The sequence below is a fragment of the Diorhabda carinulata genome, chromosome 4 (genome assembly GCF_026250575.1).
Source record: "Diorhabda carinulata isolate Delta chromosome 4, icDioCari1.1, whole genome shotgun sequence".
Classification (NCBI taxonomy): Eukaryota; Metazoa; Arthropoda; class Insecta; order Coleoptera; family Chrysomelidae; genus Diorhabda; species Diorhabda carinulata.
The window spans coordinates 25752436-25768231 of record NC_079463.1 but is presented as its reverse complement, the minus strand read 5'-3'; the positions used below and the strand labels follow the sequence as shown (position 1 = coordinate 25768231).

At 31.8% G+C, this 15796-nt stretch overlaps 1 protein-coding gene across 4 annotated transcripts; it reads right to left on the bottom strand.

The window, feature by feature from the left end:
• Positions 1 to 1466: 1466 nt before the first annotated feature.
• LOC130892220 (uncharacterized) lies at positions 1467 to 15038 on the bottom strand. 4 transcript variants are annotated; one of them, XM_057797464.1, is made up of 11 exons: positions 14218 to 15038; positions 9563 to 9812; positions 9154 to 9382; positions 8913 to 9098; positions 7244 to 7427; positions 7058 to 7191; positions 6675 to 6843; positions 5601 to 5751; positions 5101 to 5212; positions 2756 to 2871; positions 1467 to 1866 (listed from the first exon to the last, which is right to left on the bottom strand). In XM_057797464.1, the coding sequence occupies exons 2-11, from the start codon at positions 9685 to 9687 to the stop codon at positions 1485 to 1487; spliced, it is 1788 nt and encodes a 595-aa protein (XP_057653447.1). In that variant the 5' UTR covers positions 9688 to 9812; positions 14218 to 15038; the 3' UTR covers positions 1467 to 1484. The 4 variants fall into 4 exon arrangements, 3 of the variants coding, with proteins under 3 accessions (XP_057653447.1, XP_057653448.1, XP_057653446.1); XM_057797465.1 differs by having other exon boundaries at positions 9154 to 9331; positions 14218 to 14573; XR_009059011.1 differs by having other exon boundaries at positions 1838 to 1866; positions 5101 to 5171; positions 14218 to 14573.
• Positions 15039 to 15796: the final 758 nt, after the last annotated feature.

Genomic DNA, 15796 nt, shown 5'->3' with positions numbered 1-15796 from the left:
CCGTAGTGACTTTAATAAAAAAAAGGGAAAGAAAAACAAAGTAATGTTTTAAAAGTGAGATATTATGTCCAAAGATGCTTAAAAAGGTTCTAAGAGAAATCATGAATGAAAGCTAAAAGTAATCTCATTATCGTTTCAGTTTTACAATGACAAAAAACAATGTTGGTGTTTCAATGTCACCTGGCCTGGCATCTTATGTCATGGACGATGTATTAGACGTGGTTATTCCTGCACGATCTTCTCCTCTTCTTCTTTACACTTTTGCAATAGTTGTCCGTTGTCACTCTCTATTTATAAAGTATTGTCCCAAAGTACAATATCCAAGGATTACTCTAATGGTCTTCTGGATTCAGTGTTTCTAGAAAATTACCTTTTTCGTATCATTTTCATTGACCCTTGGCCAAATAGCTCTGGATATTGCGCAATCACTTCTTTTTTGAAGTATCTACCTTTACGGAGACGTTGTTGGGGGACGACACAATAGATTGAGTCGAATTATAAATAGAAAAAGTTAAAAACTCTATCCTGGATTGGAAATGCTTAACGATAAACTGTAAAAAGGAAAAAAGTAGGAGAGTGGTTGGCTACTCAAGTTTCCAAATCGTGGAAAATAAAGGGTAACACATTGAGCTTCCAATAGAACCAGGCCCAATCTAGATAGAATATTTAACTTCTCGGTGGATGTTATAACGATAAACAACTGAGAAAAATTACAGGGGTCGGTTAGATAACTGGTGACCAAACAAATTCCGTGCCTGTTAAGGCGGAACAGATGAGTAGTAAGATAAGCAGAAGGAGTTAGCTTGTTTCTTGCCTGGATTTTACATTCACCTTTGTAGAGACTATCTCAAGAGCAGACTTCTAAGAGATATGACGAATAATTATCATTAATTCCTCTTTAAATAGTAATAAATAGTAATATAAAGAGAACAAAAATCCGAGGAATCACAATTATATATACCACCTGGTACACAGACGACTCCAAAATGAAAGTCTTGGCCGGAGGACATCCCAAAATAGGCGAATCTTTTTCGCTTGGGGAACTCGCTACCGTCTTTCAAGGCGAGGTAGTCGGTGTGATGGAATGTGAACGCCATAAATTATGTTATTTATGAAGTAGAGCTACCATACAAGCCATGGAATGTTCTCTAAGCAAATAGTTTGGGTGAATAAGACGATTAGCAGATAATGCGGCGTGTAGATTTTGTTGCACAGAGGACAAAACCTCTATCTACATAATCTCAAAGTATGAAACACTACGGAACTTCAAGAGCATTTCACCTGGGTGTGTATGGAATAGAAGATGAAGATCTCTATCATCTACAACTATCCTACATTCTGATTTTCTAAAAGGATTAGGATTAATAGATTAGTTGTAAACATTGGCTTACCTAGTATTGTAGTATGACACCGCGATATCTACATACTTACATAATAAGTAGAAGGATTATAAAATTGCACAAAAAAATAATCAAAATTTTATATTAAAATTCATCAAAATCTATCACAGACACTCGAGTACGATTAAATATAATATCGTGATGCGCAGGAGGTACTGGAAATATTCCATTAAATTCCCCAACCTGTTTTTTAACATGAAATATTTTCGCGGGATGTCCCGTTTTGAACGTATGCAACGTCCTTTTTATATCAGTAATTTGTTTCGCAGTCGCTTGACTGATTATCAGGCCGAAGAATATCAACTGCGGGTTACATTCCAAAAATTTCGAAAAAATATATCGAACGTTCTTATTATCGATGAAATACGCTTGATCGCATTTAATAAATGTTCTTTGTAGTATTTTCCTGGGCATTTTCGACAATCCCTTCAATATTTTCTCCATAGATAAAATGGAACATTCGATTCTGAAAACATAAAATTAATTAATACAATTTTGGGTAATTATTTTCAGACTGATTTTTAATAGCCTGATTTATAGTTAAATAAGTGGAGGGGCAGGAACCGGTCCACATATAGGTCTTTTGCTAGACAGTCGTCTTCACTTTAAACTTCCAAATGCCAATGAGAAGCTAATCAGCTGATCAGACACCTTGGTACATTGTCCTGCGCAATGGTATGGAGTTTCTTCCTTCTCTATAGTTGTGTGGTCCTAGTATAGCGAGCGTCCTTGCCCGACTAACTGGGCAACTAAACGAGCTGAATCTTGCAACAAATATTCACCAGTTGAAGGACTTTTTAGCACTCCAGTAAAAGTTTACAGCACACCGTTATTGTGATAAGGACTGAAAACAGCAGAAAACTGGCAACCGAAGAGTTTGGGGATATATTGCTTTATCTTATATCTATTAGGGAATTTTTTAGAGGAAATTATGACAGCATTGGAAAGGGAAAAAGACAATTTTCTTCGGTTATGATGAACGAAACTATGCGCTAGACCAGGTAATAAGGAGGGTTTTCAGATGATATCTTTGCCCAATTCGATAGTTCGAATCACGTTTCGAACTTATACAACATTTAAATGGGTTGGATTAGTACTGCTACTGAAGGGAAAGTGTGATTTATATCAACAAGATCCTTTTTGAAAGATAATTGGGTTTGGATGCAGTAGACGTTTGCTCTATATTCGATTACGTACAAGATAATACCTCAGTGAGGTCTTCATACTTTGTCAAAAGTAGGAACTAGATCCAATTGAATCGCGAATTTATACAGTGTGTAATAAAAATATAAAAATAAAAATTATACACAACGATAACTAAAAAAGAAAATAAATTAAAAGTTATTGAATAATACCTGAAATGTTTCAATGCAACCGCTTTTTCCAAATGCAGATTTAAATTCGTCACAAAAGGTTCATTCGGCGCAATAAGTTTTAAACTCAAGTACTCCAATCGACATCTAAGAAACACCTGAAAAATTATAACAATATATAATATATTCAAAAATTTTAAATGACTCGGTTATAGTTGTGTTTTCCCATATACTCAAATTTGTAATATCGCCATTCAAATAAAAATAATAAATTGAGATATAGTAAATTAAGTTATTTCAATTAGAGGAGCAGCATACAGGGGAACGAAATACCCAATAATTTGGCTAGAAACAGGGTTTTCCCCGAACCAAAAACCGTTTCCCATGAAGTAATCACTTTAGGATCGATCAATCGAAACCAGAAGCTGCATCCAAAAAGAATGATTCATTAATGTTGTGGCACAATATGAAGAGTAGTACAATACATGTTCTAGTTCTAGTGAGGACGGAACATAGATCTTTTTATGTCGTAGAGACAAAATCTGCTTTCATTTGAACAATCTTCAACAGCCAAATCGATATGTACTCTAGTATGATCTACAGGTAAAAACCGGTCCTTATCCTGGGATTATAGGTCCCAAATCAGATTCAGCAAGGTATCCACGAACAGTACCAGTTGAAATTGTAAATCCATTTGCTTCCTGTAACTGTGTCTGCACTGCAGCAATCGTCCTGTCACAAACCTTTATTTTAAAGCAGAAACTCTGGAACTTGCCAAGTTATGCGATGTCTACCTTGACCAGGTCTTCTTCTGTTTCCCTATTTTAGTAATTTATCAGTTAAACTTGTATACAAGGCTCCAGTAAAACAATTATTCAAGAAAAACTTGATGTTTTTTTTTAACAAGTTGACATAAACTTCACTACACTAGCGCTCTCTAAGTCTGAGCTCGCATATGAATAGTCCTTAGCGCGCCAAATGCAAAATGAACTTCACACCCTATAATGTTCGATCACATGGGAAACGGATATATGTGATACACCAATTCTTCGAAATCTTATTCAGTACAGTATTTTTTTAAGTCAAAAACAAGCACAAGGTGGTAAATCTATACTCAAGTAGTACCTGCAATGTGTAGGTACTGGTTTTGAACTTCTCTAGGTTGTAGTGTTCGAGAAAGACATGCTTTGGTAGCTGATTCCAGAAAGAGACCAGCCGTTCTGAGCATCTGCATGCAATAATCGAGTAGTACCTGCAATGCATAGGCACTGTTTTTTAACCTTCTCTAGGTTGTAGTGTTCGAGAAAGACATGCTTTGGTAGCTGATTCCAGACGTTCTGGGCTTCTCCATGCAAAATCAATATTCATAATCCACGTCAGTCTGTTAAGTTGACCTTTTAACTACTGCCTAGATGAAATTATGTTGAACAACTGGAATGAGCTGGTAATATCGGTAAAACATAGTCAGTTCAGCGACTTTTCTACTATGTTTAAAGTTTCTGGCTAACTCTGGATCGCCTATGAGTCGAATTGCTCTTTTCTGTATACAATCGAGGATCCTCAGGGTATGCTTGAAAGCCGAGCTCCAAATGTGTGACCAATACTTCAAAAATGAACTAATCTCGGTTTTGTAGGGGATTAGAAAATGTTATGGAGTATATAGTTTTTTGGTTTTAAAGAGACAGGATTTTTTTTAAATTTTCTTCTTTAACCGGAACTACGGTCGTTTGGTCTCAACAATCGACTACCAATACTTTCTTTACCGAGCATGATGCCTCCAACTTCGTACCCCTAACTGGATCAAGTCCGCCTCAACGCTCTCCTACCAGGCTGTCTTCCTCTCAGTAGCCGTCCTCCAGGAACTCCAAACTATATTTTAGCTAAACCTGTATGCCTTAACCTCACCCCGAACAGGTGATGATGATGATGATATTTTATGTCCAGATAGGACCAAATCCGGAGTCGCAGCACTTGCCATCCTTATAAGCACAGTAGCTTTGGTCTGCGCTTTATTAAGCTCACACATACTTAAATCTAGTTATTGAAAAAATTGCTCAATTCAATTACATTTAAATAAATATCATCAGGAAATTAACCTCAGTTACACAATAACTTATACACAAAATAACTAAACAGAAATGAATTATAAGAATTTTTATATAGAGACGACATTTTTTTCTAATAGCAAATTATTAGGCCAATCAGGTCTTCTAGAATATACCTAATATACACCTAATTTAATTACTTATCAAAAAAATTTTACAATCACTATGACTACATGACCTAGCAACAACTGGAAGCAACAGATTATGGAGAAGACACATTGTTATGGTGGGTATAAGTCTCTGCTTGGCAATATAACTCCGTTATCAACTTCTAAAACATACCTTTTCTAAAAATGATCCATCTAATAGGTATGGTATCTCTAAGGTGAGTCTTCGAAGTGTTTCGAAATTTTCTATAAGAGAATAAGCAGATATTACGGCACTGCTTGTACACCTTCAAATTAAAAGAAAAACTTCAAACGTCAAGTTTTTATAAATAATATTTAAGCGTAGTAATAATTACTAATCTATCGAAAGGAGTTTCGAAACTAACAGTTAATTTAACTATATGCACATTTATAATTCATTTGGAATAATAAATCTTCATGAAACAAAAATAATAGAAAATAAAACATGCAAGTGTAATAAACAAGGATATATGAGAAAGTAATTTAAAAAGCTGGCTGACAAAAGTAGTCAAGAGAAACTATAAAAAATAATTTATTATTTGACTAAATTATATAGCGCCCTGTAACTAAAAAATACTTTCACTTCTAAGCAAACCTAAAACTAAAAGGTAAATGAATATTTAAAATAAAAAAAAGAATTAAAAAAAAACATACATTGCACAATGATATATCTCCAGTTCAACTAAGTTATTTAGACGTTTAGATATTTTTTCGAATGGATGATGAGGGAGATCTTTTTTTACACCAACTCTTGCTTTCTTAAAAATCTTATGATCTTCTTCCTGTTCATTACTTTTCTGGGAACCTAAAATAAACACACAAAAAATTTGAGAAATTAACAAAAAGAAATTAAATCAGATATTTTACTACAATTAAACTGTTAAAATATCAGGGCCCACTCCAACAAACCCTCCTCCTCCTATTAAAATTCTCATTATCCTACTAAACTTTAACAAATGTGTTTAAAAGTCTAAACACCCTGTTTATTACTACCACTACATCAACACTACGTTCCGACAACCAAGTTATCATCTTCAGAGATCGGAAGCAAAATAACAAGTAAATTAAGGCAACATGCTTCATTTTGAAATGATTTGTTTAATTCGAAATATTCTATACTTGGAAAGGATATGTAAGAGCAAACGAATGCCAGGAAAAAAATGAATATACATTGTAATTTATTAGTAATGGTCAAATATTATAAATGATAACAATGGGTTAAATTTGCTCCTTGGTGAGATATTAAATTGTCATTAATTAAATAGATTTTGCTAATTTTATATAATCGCTGTCATCTCATTTCTTGGTTATAAATTTAAAACTCATCAGATTTTAATGGATTTTTTTTTCAATCTTAGTTTCAAGATTTTAATTTAAAGCTTTATATTTTCATGCCAATGCACTCGTTTGCGTATAATTTTTAACCTTTACACAAGTAATCAAATTAGGTTTTTATATATTTGTTTCTTACCATTTTATATTTAATATATATTTTATATATATATATATATATATATATATATATATATATATATATATATATATATATTAAAATTACTATAAGGTTAGGTTAAAAGTAAGTGTTTGATCGTAATGTTGATTTAATTTTTATTAAAATATGTAACTAAGTATGAGGTCAAGTTACGTTATGTTTAAAATAAGTATAAGCAATAGTGCCAATTGGTAAAAGGTTTTAAAAAATTTAATAAATTTTTAGTATATACTCACCCTGAAATAGACATGTCCTAAAATTTAATCTCTGTAATTCTTTACAATTATCCGATTCCAGAAGTTTGTATGCAGCTGTCACATATTGCAGATTACAAAAAATTATTGAATGAACAAAATTAAGATTTTCAAACTGAATACTGTTCAGTTCTTCTGGGATACTCAATAACTGAAATAAAAAATATTTTCAACACAAAAATAACGAAAAGAAAAACACTGATCCTTCGAGCCTTGCATATGTTACTGATTCTTACCCGGCTCGAAGGACCATACAATATAGCAGTAATGGTAGTATACCCAACTTAGAAAATAGATTTGAGAAAAAATTCTCTTCAATTCTAAAACACAATAATATTAACAACCATACAAGTGCAGTACATTACCTTACTCTCTTTGGGTCCACAAGGAAGGTCAGAATGTAAGCTTAGAAATACATCCCAAGCTTTTTCTAAATCAGTTTCTCTAGGATCAAATATAGATTTCACTGTAGTACTCGGTTTTCGATACTGAATTTTTTCTAAAATATAGTAGTTACACATAAACCCATTTATGTGAAAAAAATGTCATACCAAATATTAGTTCGATGTCAGTGTTCCATCTTTTGCAATCAAATATTTTTGAAAGTCCGGCAAATGTAAAATCATAAATAGGTAATACAGTTCTTGATCTTATAACAAGTTTCTTCAAATTTTTTAACTGAACTACCCATCTTTGGAAGTTTACTTTATACAAAGAATCTGTATCATCAAGTACCTAAAAAATTATCCCAAATTTTATCAATTTTTCAGTTTATCACAAAATTAAGCGATAATTTTTTAAATTCTAGTTTTTTAAACTGACGCCAATAGGACAAAAGGAGTTATTTGGAAATATAAAAAGCAAATTATCACACATTTTAGGTTAGGTTTAAAATATATGTGAGGTTAGAATAGGTTTAAATGAAGTAAAAGGTCTGGTAAGGTTTAAATATTATATGATACATTATTACAATCTATCAATTTACTAAAATCATGGGATACAATGTAAGCAAAAAAGTCACTGAAGGAAAGAAAGAAACTGAACACGAAATTGTATTTCTTAGTAAAATCTTAAAGCTAATGGCATTATTATCAACACATTGTTGAAAAATCGGGCTCTCAGTGGTGTTAGATTCTAATAAGAGCTCAGAGAAACGCTAGGTGTGGCTGGACTTTTAGAAGAAGACTTGAGTGAAAAAGGTCAGCTACTTGCCCCAAAGCAAATTCAGCCCACCGAGCAAACCATCAAGGATTTACCACAAGAGACGTTAATTATACTGATCAGCAATAAGGCTTCATTTTCAATCGAAAGCAGAGTGCTATAGAAGAAGACGAGTCTATAGAAGACCTGGAGGAAGATTCGCGCAGTGTTGCATAAAAGGAAACGTGACTTTTGGAGGAGGTTACTTGATGGTTTGGACTGGCATTTCAATGGAAACAAAAACCGAGTTGGTTTTCATTGAAATTGGAGGTGGAGCAGGGGGATTAAGGGCGAACAGATACATAGAAGAAATTTTAGAGGATCACGAAGTTTGCTACTCCAGTTTCATCAGCAAAAACTTCATCCTAATGCAGGGCAATGCCTTTGGTCCATATACTACAGATACCTTACATTCTGTATTTACAGTAAGCCGAAATTTCCATTATGGATTTTTTTTAAAGTTAGCAAACAGCCAATTTCTCAAAAACTTACACAATGGAAAATTTCGTAATATGACACTTAATTAGCACTTAATTTCTCACTTATTGTTTTTTGTGCTTGCTCATATTGCTCTACTAACTTTAGTAACATCTTCCAATCTCTGTTCTGTATCTAGATACAATGAAGTTCTTGTAACGAAGCGTCTTCTTAATACCTGTGACCACAACAATCAATTTTGATTGTTTATTGCTGGTATTGGTCTTTAGAAACTGTACTAAAGCTCTAGACATAGTGTATTGAGTCATTCTATTGGGCTATTTTAATTTAAAAAAGTTCAAGGGAAACCGAAAAAATTATTTATTTACTTTGTCAATATTATAAAAAATATTTCATTTTATTTAATACAAAACCAGTGCTCCATAACAATAGAAAATTATTTTTAATTAATTTAGCATCAGATAAAACTTTTTATATTATGATGAATATGTTAAATTTTGAAAATTATATGTTAATGTTGCATCAAATTGTAATTTGATTATTCCATTATTAAGAGTTAAATCACTGTTATAATAAACTCACCCACAATTCATCCAGTTGCTTAATTCTAGAAAGAAATAAATCTAATCCTGATACAGCATTCCCGTGCTCCAATTTTTTAGCTATTATTTTTATACATAACTTTCTTAATGATTTCAATGTCCCACTGGCTTCTATAGTTTCAGAACCAAAGTGTTCATCTTCCACAGATATTGCCAGTTTATGCAGCTAAAAAATTATTAACTATTCAATAGATTCAAAAAATTATACTATAATTACCTACTTTAGAATATTCTACAGTATCTTGATACTTCAAACCTAGCTTTGTATCTATAGCGTATAATTCACTCAAATTCACAAGTTTTTGAAGTAGTCTCCTTAAGTCTTGAGTGGGTATCCAATACAAACAATTTATATTTAAAACTTCAATAAGGGTTGGATCCATTTTTATTGAAATAAAACTACAAATATTTTTATTGTAACTTTCAAATCTTCTGGACCAATTTGTAATTCTGGAATAACGCTTCTGTCAATATTAATTATTTCCAAATGATAGTAAATCATTTTAAATGGTATTGAAACAATGAAAAATTATTACATACTTTGTAAATAATAATTTATTGTTACAAAATTTTGAATATGGAAAAAGGTCTGGATCTAATTTATAACTAAATATATGTTAACACTATTACCTTATAACATATTTTTCTTTCAAAAAATAGTCCAAACGTGGAAATACTTCACAAAATTGTACTAAATCATAGGTATTCAAATGTTTTAAAATATTAATCAAAATTTCATTAGGTAGTTGATCCATTATCGGTGAGAAATATGTATGCAGAGTTGATATCCTTCATAACATATCTTGAAAAATTCTTCCGAATATTAAAAACAATATTTTCTGCTCAACTCTAAGGTTAAGTTTATAATGGCCAGCTGGTTCTGAATCATAGAAAAAAAATAATGATAGAGATGGTGAAATTGAAATTGTGTTATTAGACGAAAGAGAAGGAGCATCGGTTCATCTATGGAGGGTACCTACCCTCCATAGGTTCACCAATCTCTATCTCTCTCTACTCGCCAATAAATTCGATACTTGTTATTCTGCTCTTATGCTATTCCTACCATTTCAAACTTCGACGTAATTTCGATCTAATCATAATAGAATAGAGAGAGATAGAGATTGATAAACCGATCGTTCTTCCTCCATCTGTCAACCGTTCGGGATCACTTCAGCAAGCTCCTGCACATCGCTCACTCTATTTTTACTATTTTCTTTATGTTGTATATATTCCGTAACAACCACAAACTACCTATTCTATAGAAGTTTCAGTGAGTTGAGTGTTGTTTATTGAATTAAAGTCTTAACATTTTAATCGATATATAATAATAAATCAAAATATGCAAGTTATACGGGGATATATTAAAAAATTCTTAGCCTACTATAGAACCAAACAAAATTTCAATGTTAAAATATTTTATTTCTTAACATATTCTCCTCTTAATTGAATACATTTAGTACAGCGAACCTGCAACGTCTCTAGACCATTAAAAAAAAATGTTTCTTCTTGCTCTGCAAACCAGAGCTTTTCTTACCTCCTCGTTGGAAGGAAATTTACAACCTTTTTAACTGTTTTTCAGTTGAGGAGAGAGATGATAGTCAGACGGGGCCAAATCTGGTGAATAAGAGGGGTGTGCTAGTAATTCAAACCCATGGCAACATGAGATTTGTGTGTAGAGGCGTTGTCCTGCAAAACATAACACCTTTGGATAGCTTTTCGCGTCTTTTCTCTTCAATTTTTTCCCGTAGAGTGGTCAGTAATGTCGAATAGTAATATCCAGTTATGCAAAAAATCAATCATGATTACTCCATGGCTATCCCAAAAAAAATGAAGCAATAACTTTTCCAGCAGATTTTTGGAGTACCAGAGTGTCGTCATTCCATCGATTGTTGCTTTGTTTGTGGATCGTAGAAATGTACCCAATTCTCATCCATAGTAATAATTCGGTTTAAGAAGTCTACATCGTTTTCAAATACAGATCGAACGCGATGCTTCTACCCTTGCACGCTTTTGGTCAACATTCAAACATTTGGGTATCCATTTTACAGCAATTTTTCTGATGTCCAAATTGACGTGAACTATATGATGAACGCGTTCGTATGAAATATTCAGTGCTTCAGATATCCGTTTTAGCCCAATTCGATGGTCTGATAAAATCATGTCATGAACTGTATCGATATTTTCGGGAACTGACACAGAAACTGGCCTTCCCGATCGCTCATCATTTTCAATGGAAACTTTACCTCTTTTGAATCATACATACACTATTTTAAGAACTGGTTGTCGAGCTATACGGGGTAGACTATTTATAGTTTCCGGCATCGCTCGGTAGATGGTGACAAAATCGTGAAATCTTAGAATAAGTCAAATTATTGACGATTGCTATATATGCATCTTTCATAGTGTTACCAACAGTAGACTATTTGTTGAGTATACATAGAATAAGTAAAAGTATTGAGGTTTCATTTCAAAAAATTAGAATTTTTTTTCATCTATGCGAGTCGTATAACGGGTTGCGGATATGACAGGCGCTACAAAAACACTTTCAGTAGGAATCTAACAAAAAAATTCGATTTTCACGAAAATCATTGCTCAAACTTAAAGCAAGCACTCTCAAATTCAGCATTATTTGGTTTTCTTCCGAATCTATTTTCTTCAATTAATACCGACTGACTCAATGTACCCTACATCCAAAAAGGTACAGTCAGAAATCAAACAAGAAAATTGAATCTTCACGAAAACCATTGCTCAAACTCAAAACTGATGTGATTTTCGAAATCTCCATGAGAAAAAACATGTAACCACGTGTTTTTTACGATACTTTCGAAGCATGTCATTTTTTCAAATTTTCAAAGGCTAACCCCTTTTTTATAAAAATGACAAAAAAATCTTTCGTCTCCGATTTCGCTAGAATTTTGCACAGGGGGGTATTTTAATCTCATTTTTAAAAAATTATGTATCGCTCGCTTGAGATAATTTCAAAGCATGGACCTCAAAGACATCTAATAAAAAAATGTTTTTGTTACATATTAACATGACCCTCTAATACACAACTTTTTAGGAAAATTGGCACACCCTGTATATCAATATAATTTTCTATTGGAAACAAAGAGAAATAGGCACTTAAATAAAAAATGTTTTCTACTGAAATTATTACTGAAAAGTTATGAAATACAGCTTTTCAATAAGAAATGACACTGTTGGGTATTCGACCATTATCCACTGTTCGAAGAATGTGTAATTATATTTTTAGACGTTTCCATTCATATTTCCGTGATGGTGGACACGTAATGAAAATATGTTTCTCCATCCTGACACAACTTTGATCCTAATGAAAAAATAAATTGGTGTGGAAATAACAGACGCCATCTTCCTTTCAGATTTGTAAATAAGTGGCAAAAAGCCTTGAGTGGAGACATACAGAAAGGCAGAAATTAATATTGAAATGAGTTCAGTATGAGCTTCTGTACACAGATGACGATGCTAGTGCTAAAAATCTGAACCAAATTTAAGTTTTGGAGTTTTTGCAAATAGAATAAGTGACGGGATTTGCTAATTTGTGTCCAGAGTAAATACTTTTGATTTCAAGATAAAATTTTTAAAAATAAACCGGCAAGAGTTAAGAGTGTGAAAGCAGCAAAGCAAATTTAGTATTCCGTATACGAATAACCGTCCTAGTCTTCAGATCTGGCATCTTCGGAACATTATTTTTTATATGATTCCATTTGTGAGAAATTCATGGCACTCATGCTCGCCGAAAAGAAATTTCCATGAAAAATAAAACAAAACAAATTTCAATAATTTCAGTTATTTAATAATTTCATCCCCATCGTTTCTTGACAATATGTACAATATAAACATTACCATCAAAGAAAAAAAAACACGTTATATTACATCACGTCACGCTACCTCAACTCAAGTCATGTCACGTTACGTTACGCCGAATGATGTCACGTTACGTTACGCCGAATGATATCACGTCACGTTACGCCGAATCACGTCACGTAACGTTACGTTAATACATATTACATTTGGACATAACTAAAATATAAATAAATATGGTTAGGGTGTTATGTTGTTAGCTTATGTCACGTTATAATACATCACGTCACGCTACCTCAAATCAAGTAACGTCACATCATGTCACGTTACGTTGCGCCGAATCACGTAATCTCACGCAACGTTATGTTAATATTACATTTGGACATAAGTGAAATATAAATAAATATGGTTATGATGTTATATAGTTAGGTTATGTTAGATTAGGATACGTCACGTCACGTTACATTACGTCTAGTCAAGTCACGTCATGTTACGTTACATTTATATTACATTTGGACCATAACTGAAATATAAATATACATAAGAATTCTAAAATTAGAATAACAATCCCTTGAATGATATTGAAATATCTACCCTTAAAACTACCTACCTACCAATAATTATTGAACCCCGAGAAGCTCATACAAGAAATAAATAAATGAAAAGTGAATGTTTAAATATCAATCAGTCCCTGAAAAAGATTCTGAATTTTCTAGAAAACTTCATTGGTTTGAATTTTTTCTTTTTAAAAAAGAAAAATATTGAAGCAACTAACTTTTATAAACAAATTTCACTAAATTCAAACAACAAATTATTTTTTCTTTTCTACACCTATCAATTATCAAACACGACGAACAAATGCCAGAAAAAAATTGAAACCTTGACATAGAAAGTTTTTTATGAACAATTTCTTCAAATGCTAATCATTTCAAAATAGTTCTCTACACAACTTTATCAGTTCTCCATGTTTCTGAAGTGGTTAATTTAGTTTTTCAAGAATTTTAAGTAATTTTGCTACTTATTATTTTGGAGAGACGGTGAAAACATCATCATTTCCTCAAAATCTAATAATCAATCATGCCAAATATCAGAGTGAACTCTTTTCTTTTGGCCAGCTTTGTACAAATTGTAAAACTCTCGGAACCCATACTATTTATCACTTTCTATCATGTTATTTGCACACATTGAAAGGGTCTTATTCAAAAAATAAATATCTATACCTATTGTAATCATAAACAAGAACAAGCAATAAAACATCTGATCCACAGATATGAGAATATTTTTTCGAAACGGGTTAATGGACACATGGACAAGGACGCTTACGATCTTTTTTGCAAACTATCAATTTGAAATATACTAATATACTAACCTATAGTAATTTTCCACAAATAATTATATATAAGTCATATTTCTAAGCTGATACTCCCTGTATACATTATTATTATATGTAAAAAATCACTCACCAGTTCACAACTTCGCCATCTTGCTATATAGTTAAGAATTTTCGAGGTATCCATAATTTTCACAACACAATATTATATTAAAACACGGAAAATTCTTTATCGGATTATTGTATATACGCACGCACTTCCACGAATATCAAAGAAAATTAAATTACGTTTAATTCATTTTAAATCCGTTTTACGAAAATTTTTAAATAAAAACTATTTTCTATTGATATACTCTAATGTTTTTTGTTCAAAATAAAAACTTCCAACTTTAGTCACATTTTTTAAACTAGAAATTGAAAGATTTTTTGTTGTTATTGAACAGATCCGGTCTATCTGTATTTTATTCTTACAATAACTTTTTTGTTCTGCAATCGAATAGGTATTTTAATAATAATAATATTAACAGTTCAATAAATATGTAACAGGTGGAAGGTTTTGACGTTAACAATAATTGCGGCGAACTATAAAGAAAGATGGCCGACATGCTGTCTACACAGACAAGGGTCAATGAACTTTTTGATGCTATATTTTAGATTATTGTTTATTCAATGTCTATAAGTAAATAGATAAATCACACAATTTCAAATAACCCGAACAAGATGATCAATTTAAATTAATTTGAAAATAAAATGTAATTCATTGAATTCATACATCTTTTAGGAAACTTTAATTGAACAATTCTCGTTAATTTTTACTTGAAGAGAATTAAATCCTACCTATATCAATAATAAAATTGTTTTCACTTCACAATCTAAAACTAAATTAAACGAAATTTTACGAAAAGAAATTTGAAAATAGCATCAAATATGTCTGTCTTCCGACTTAGTAACACTGTCAAAATTTGCTTATTTAAATAATTAAATGCATTGTTTAAAGTTTAATTAATAGAATAATGGAAGGTTTGTGACAATAACAAGATGCGCAGTAGACAAGTGACGTCACCGGTTCCTCACAGCTGTGAGAACGGCAACAAGTCTCAATAAATTCGTTAGTTATAAATATATTCGTTTGTATAGCCAGATCAACAAGAGATAACACACATCGTCATACCTCGAACATAATGTTAGTGAAGTTCTGATTGTCATAAAAATATAAACAAAACAAAAATGTAAACATAATGACGTAGCTGGTGTTCTAGCAGCTGATCGATTGTTTACAAAAGCATCCGCATGTCACAAACCTTATATTCTAGTAACCTTGTTAACAAAAAAATCAAAAGGGGTAAATGTACTTGATGGTGTAATGTTTTGATTTATTAAATAATAAGTAATTCTGAGAAGGTGCCACAATTTATCAAAAAAACAGTCGTAAATATTACATTTGAACCATAATATAAACATAAGAAATTGAAATATCTACCCTAAAAACTATATTTTATTGAACCCCGAGAAGCTCATACAAGAAATATAATAATTTACAGTGTGAGACATTTGCTAGAAAATATAAAATGAGAGTTTAGAGTTTCCCTATACCTTGTACATAAGATAGGAAATAATTACAATTCAATTGAGTACGATAATGTTGCATCCTATTACGAAAAATTTTTTCAACTTTCAATATATGCTACAGAGAGTTTATGTCAAAAAAATTC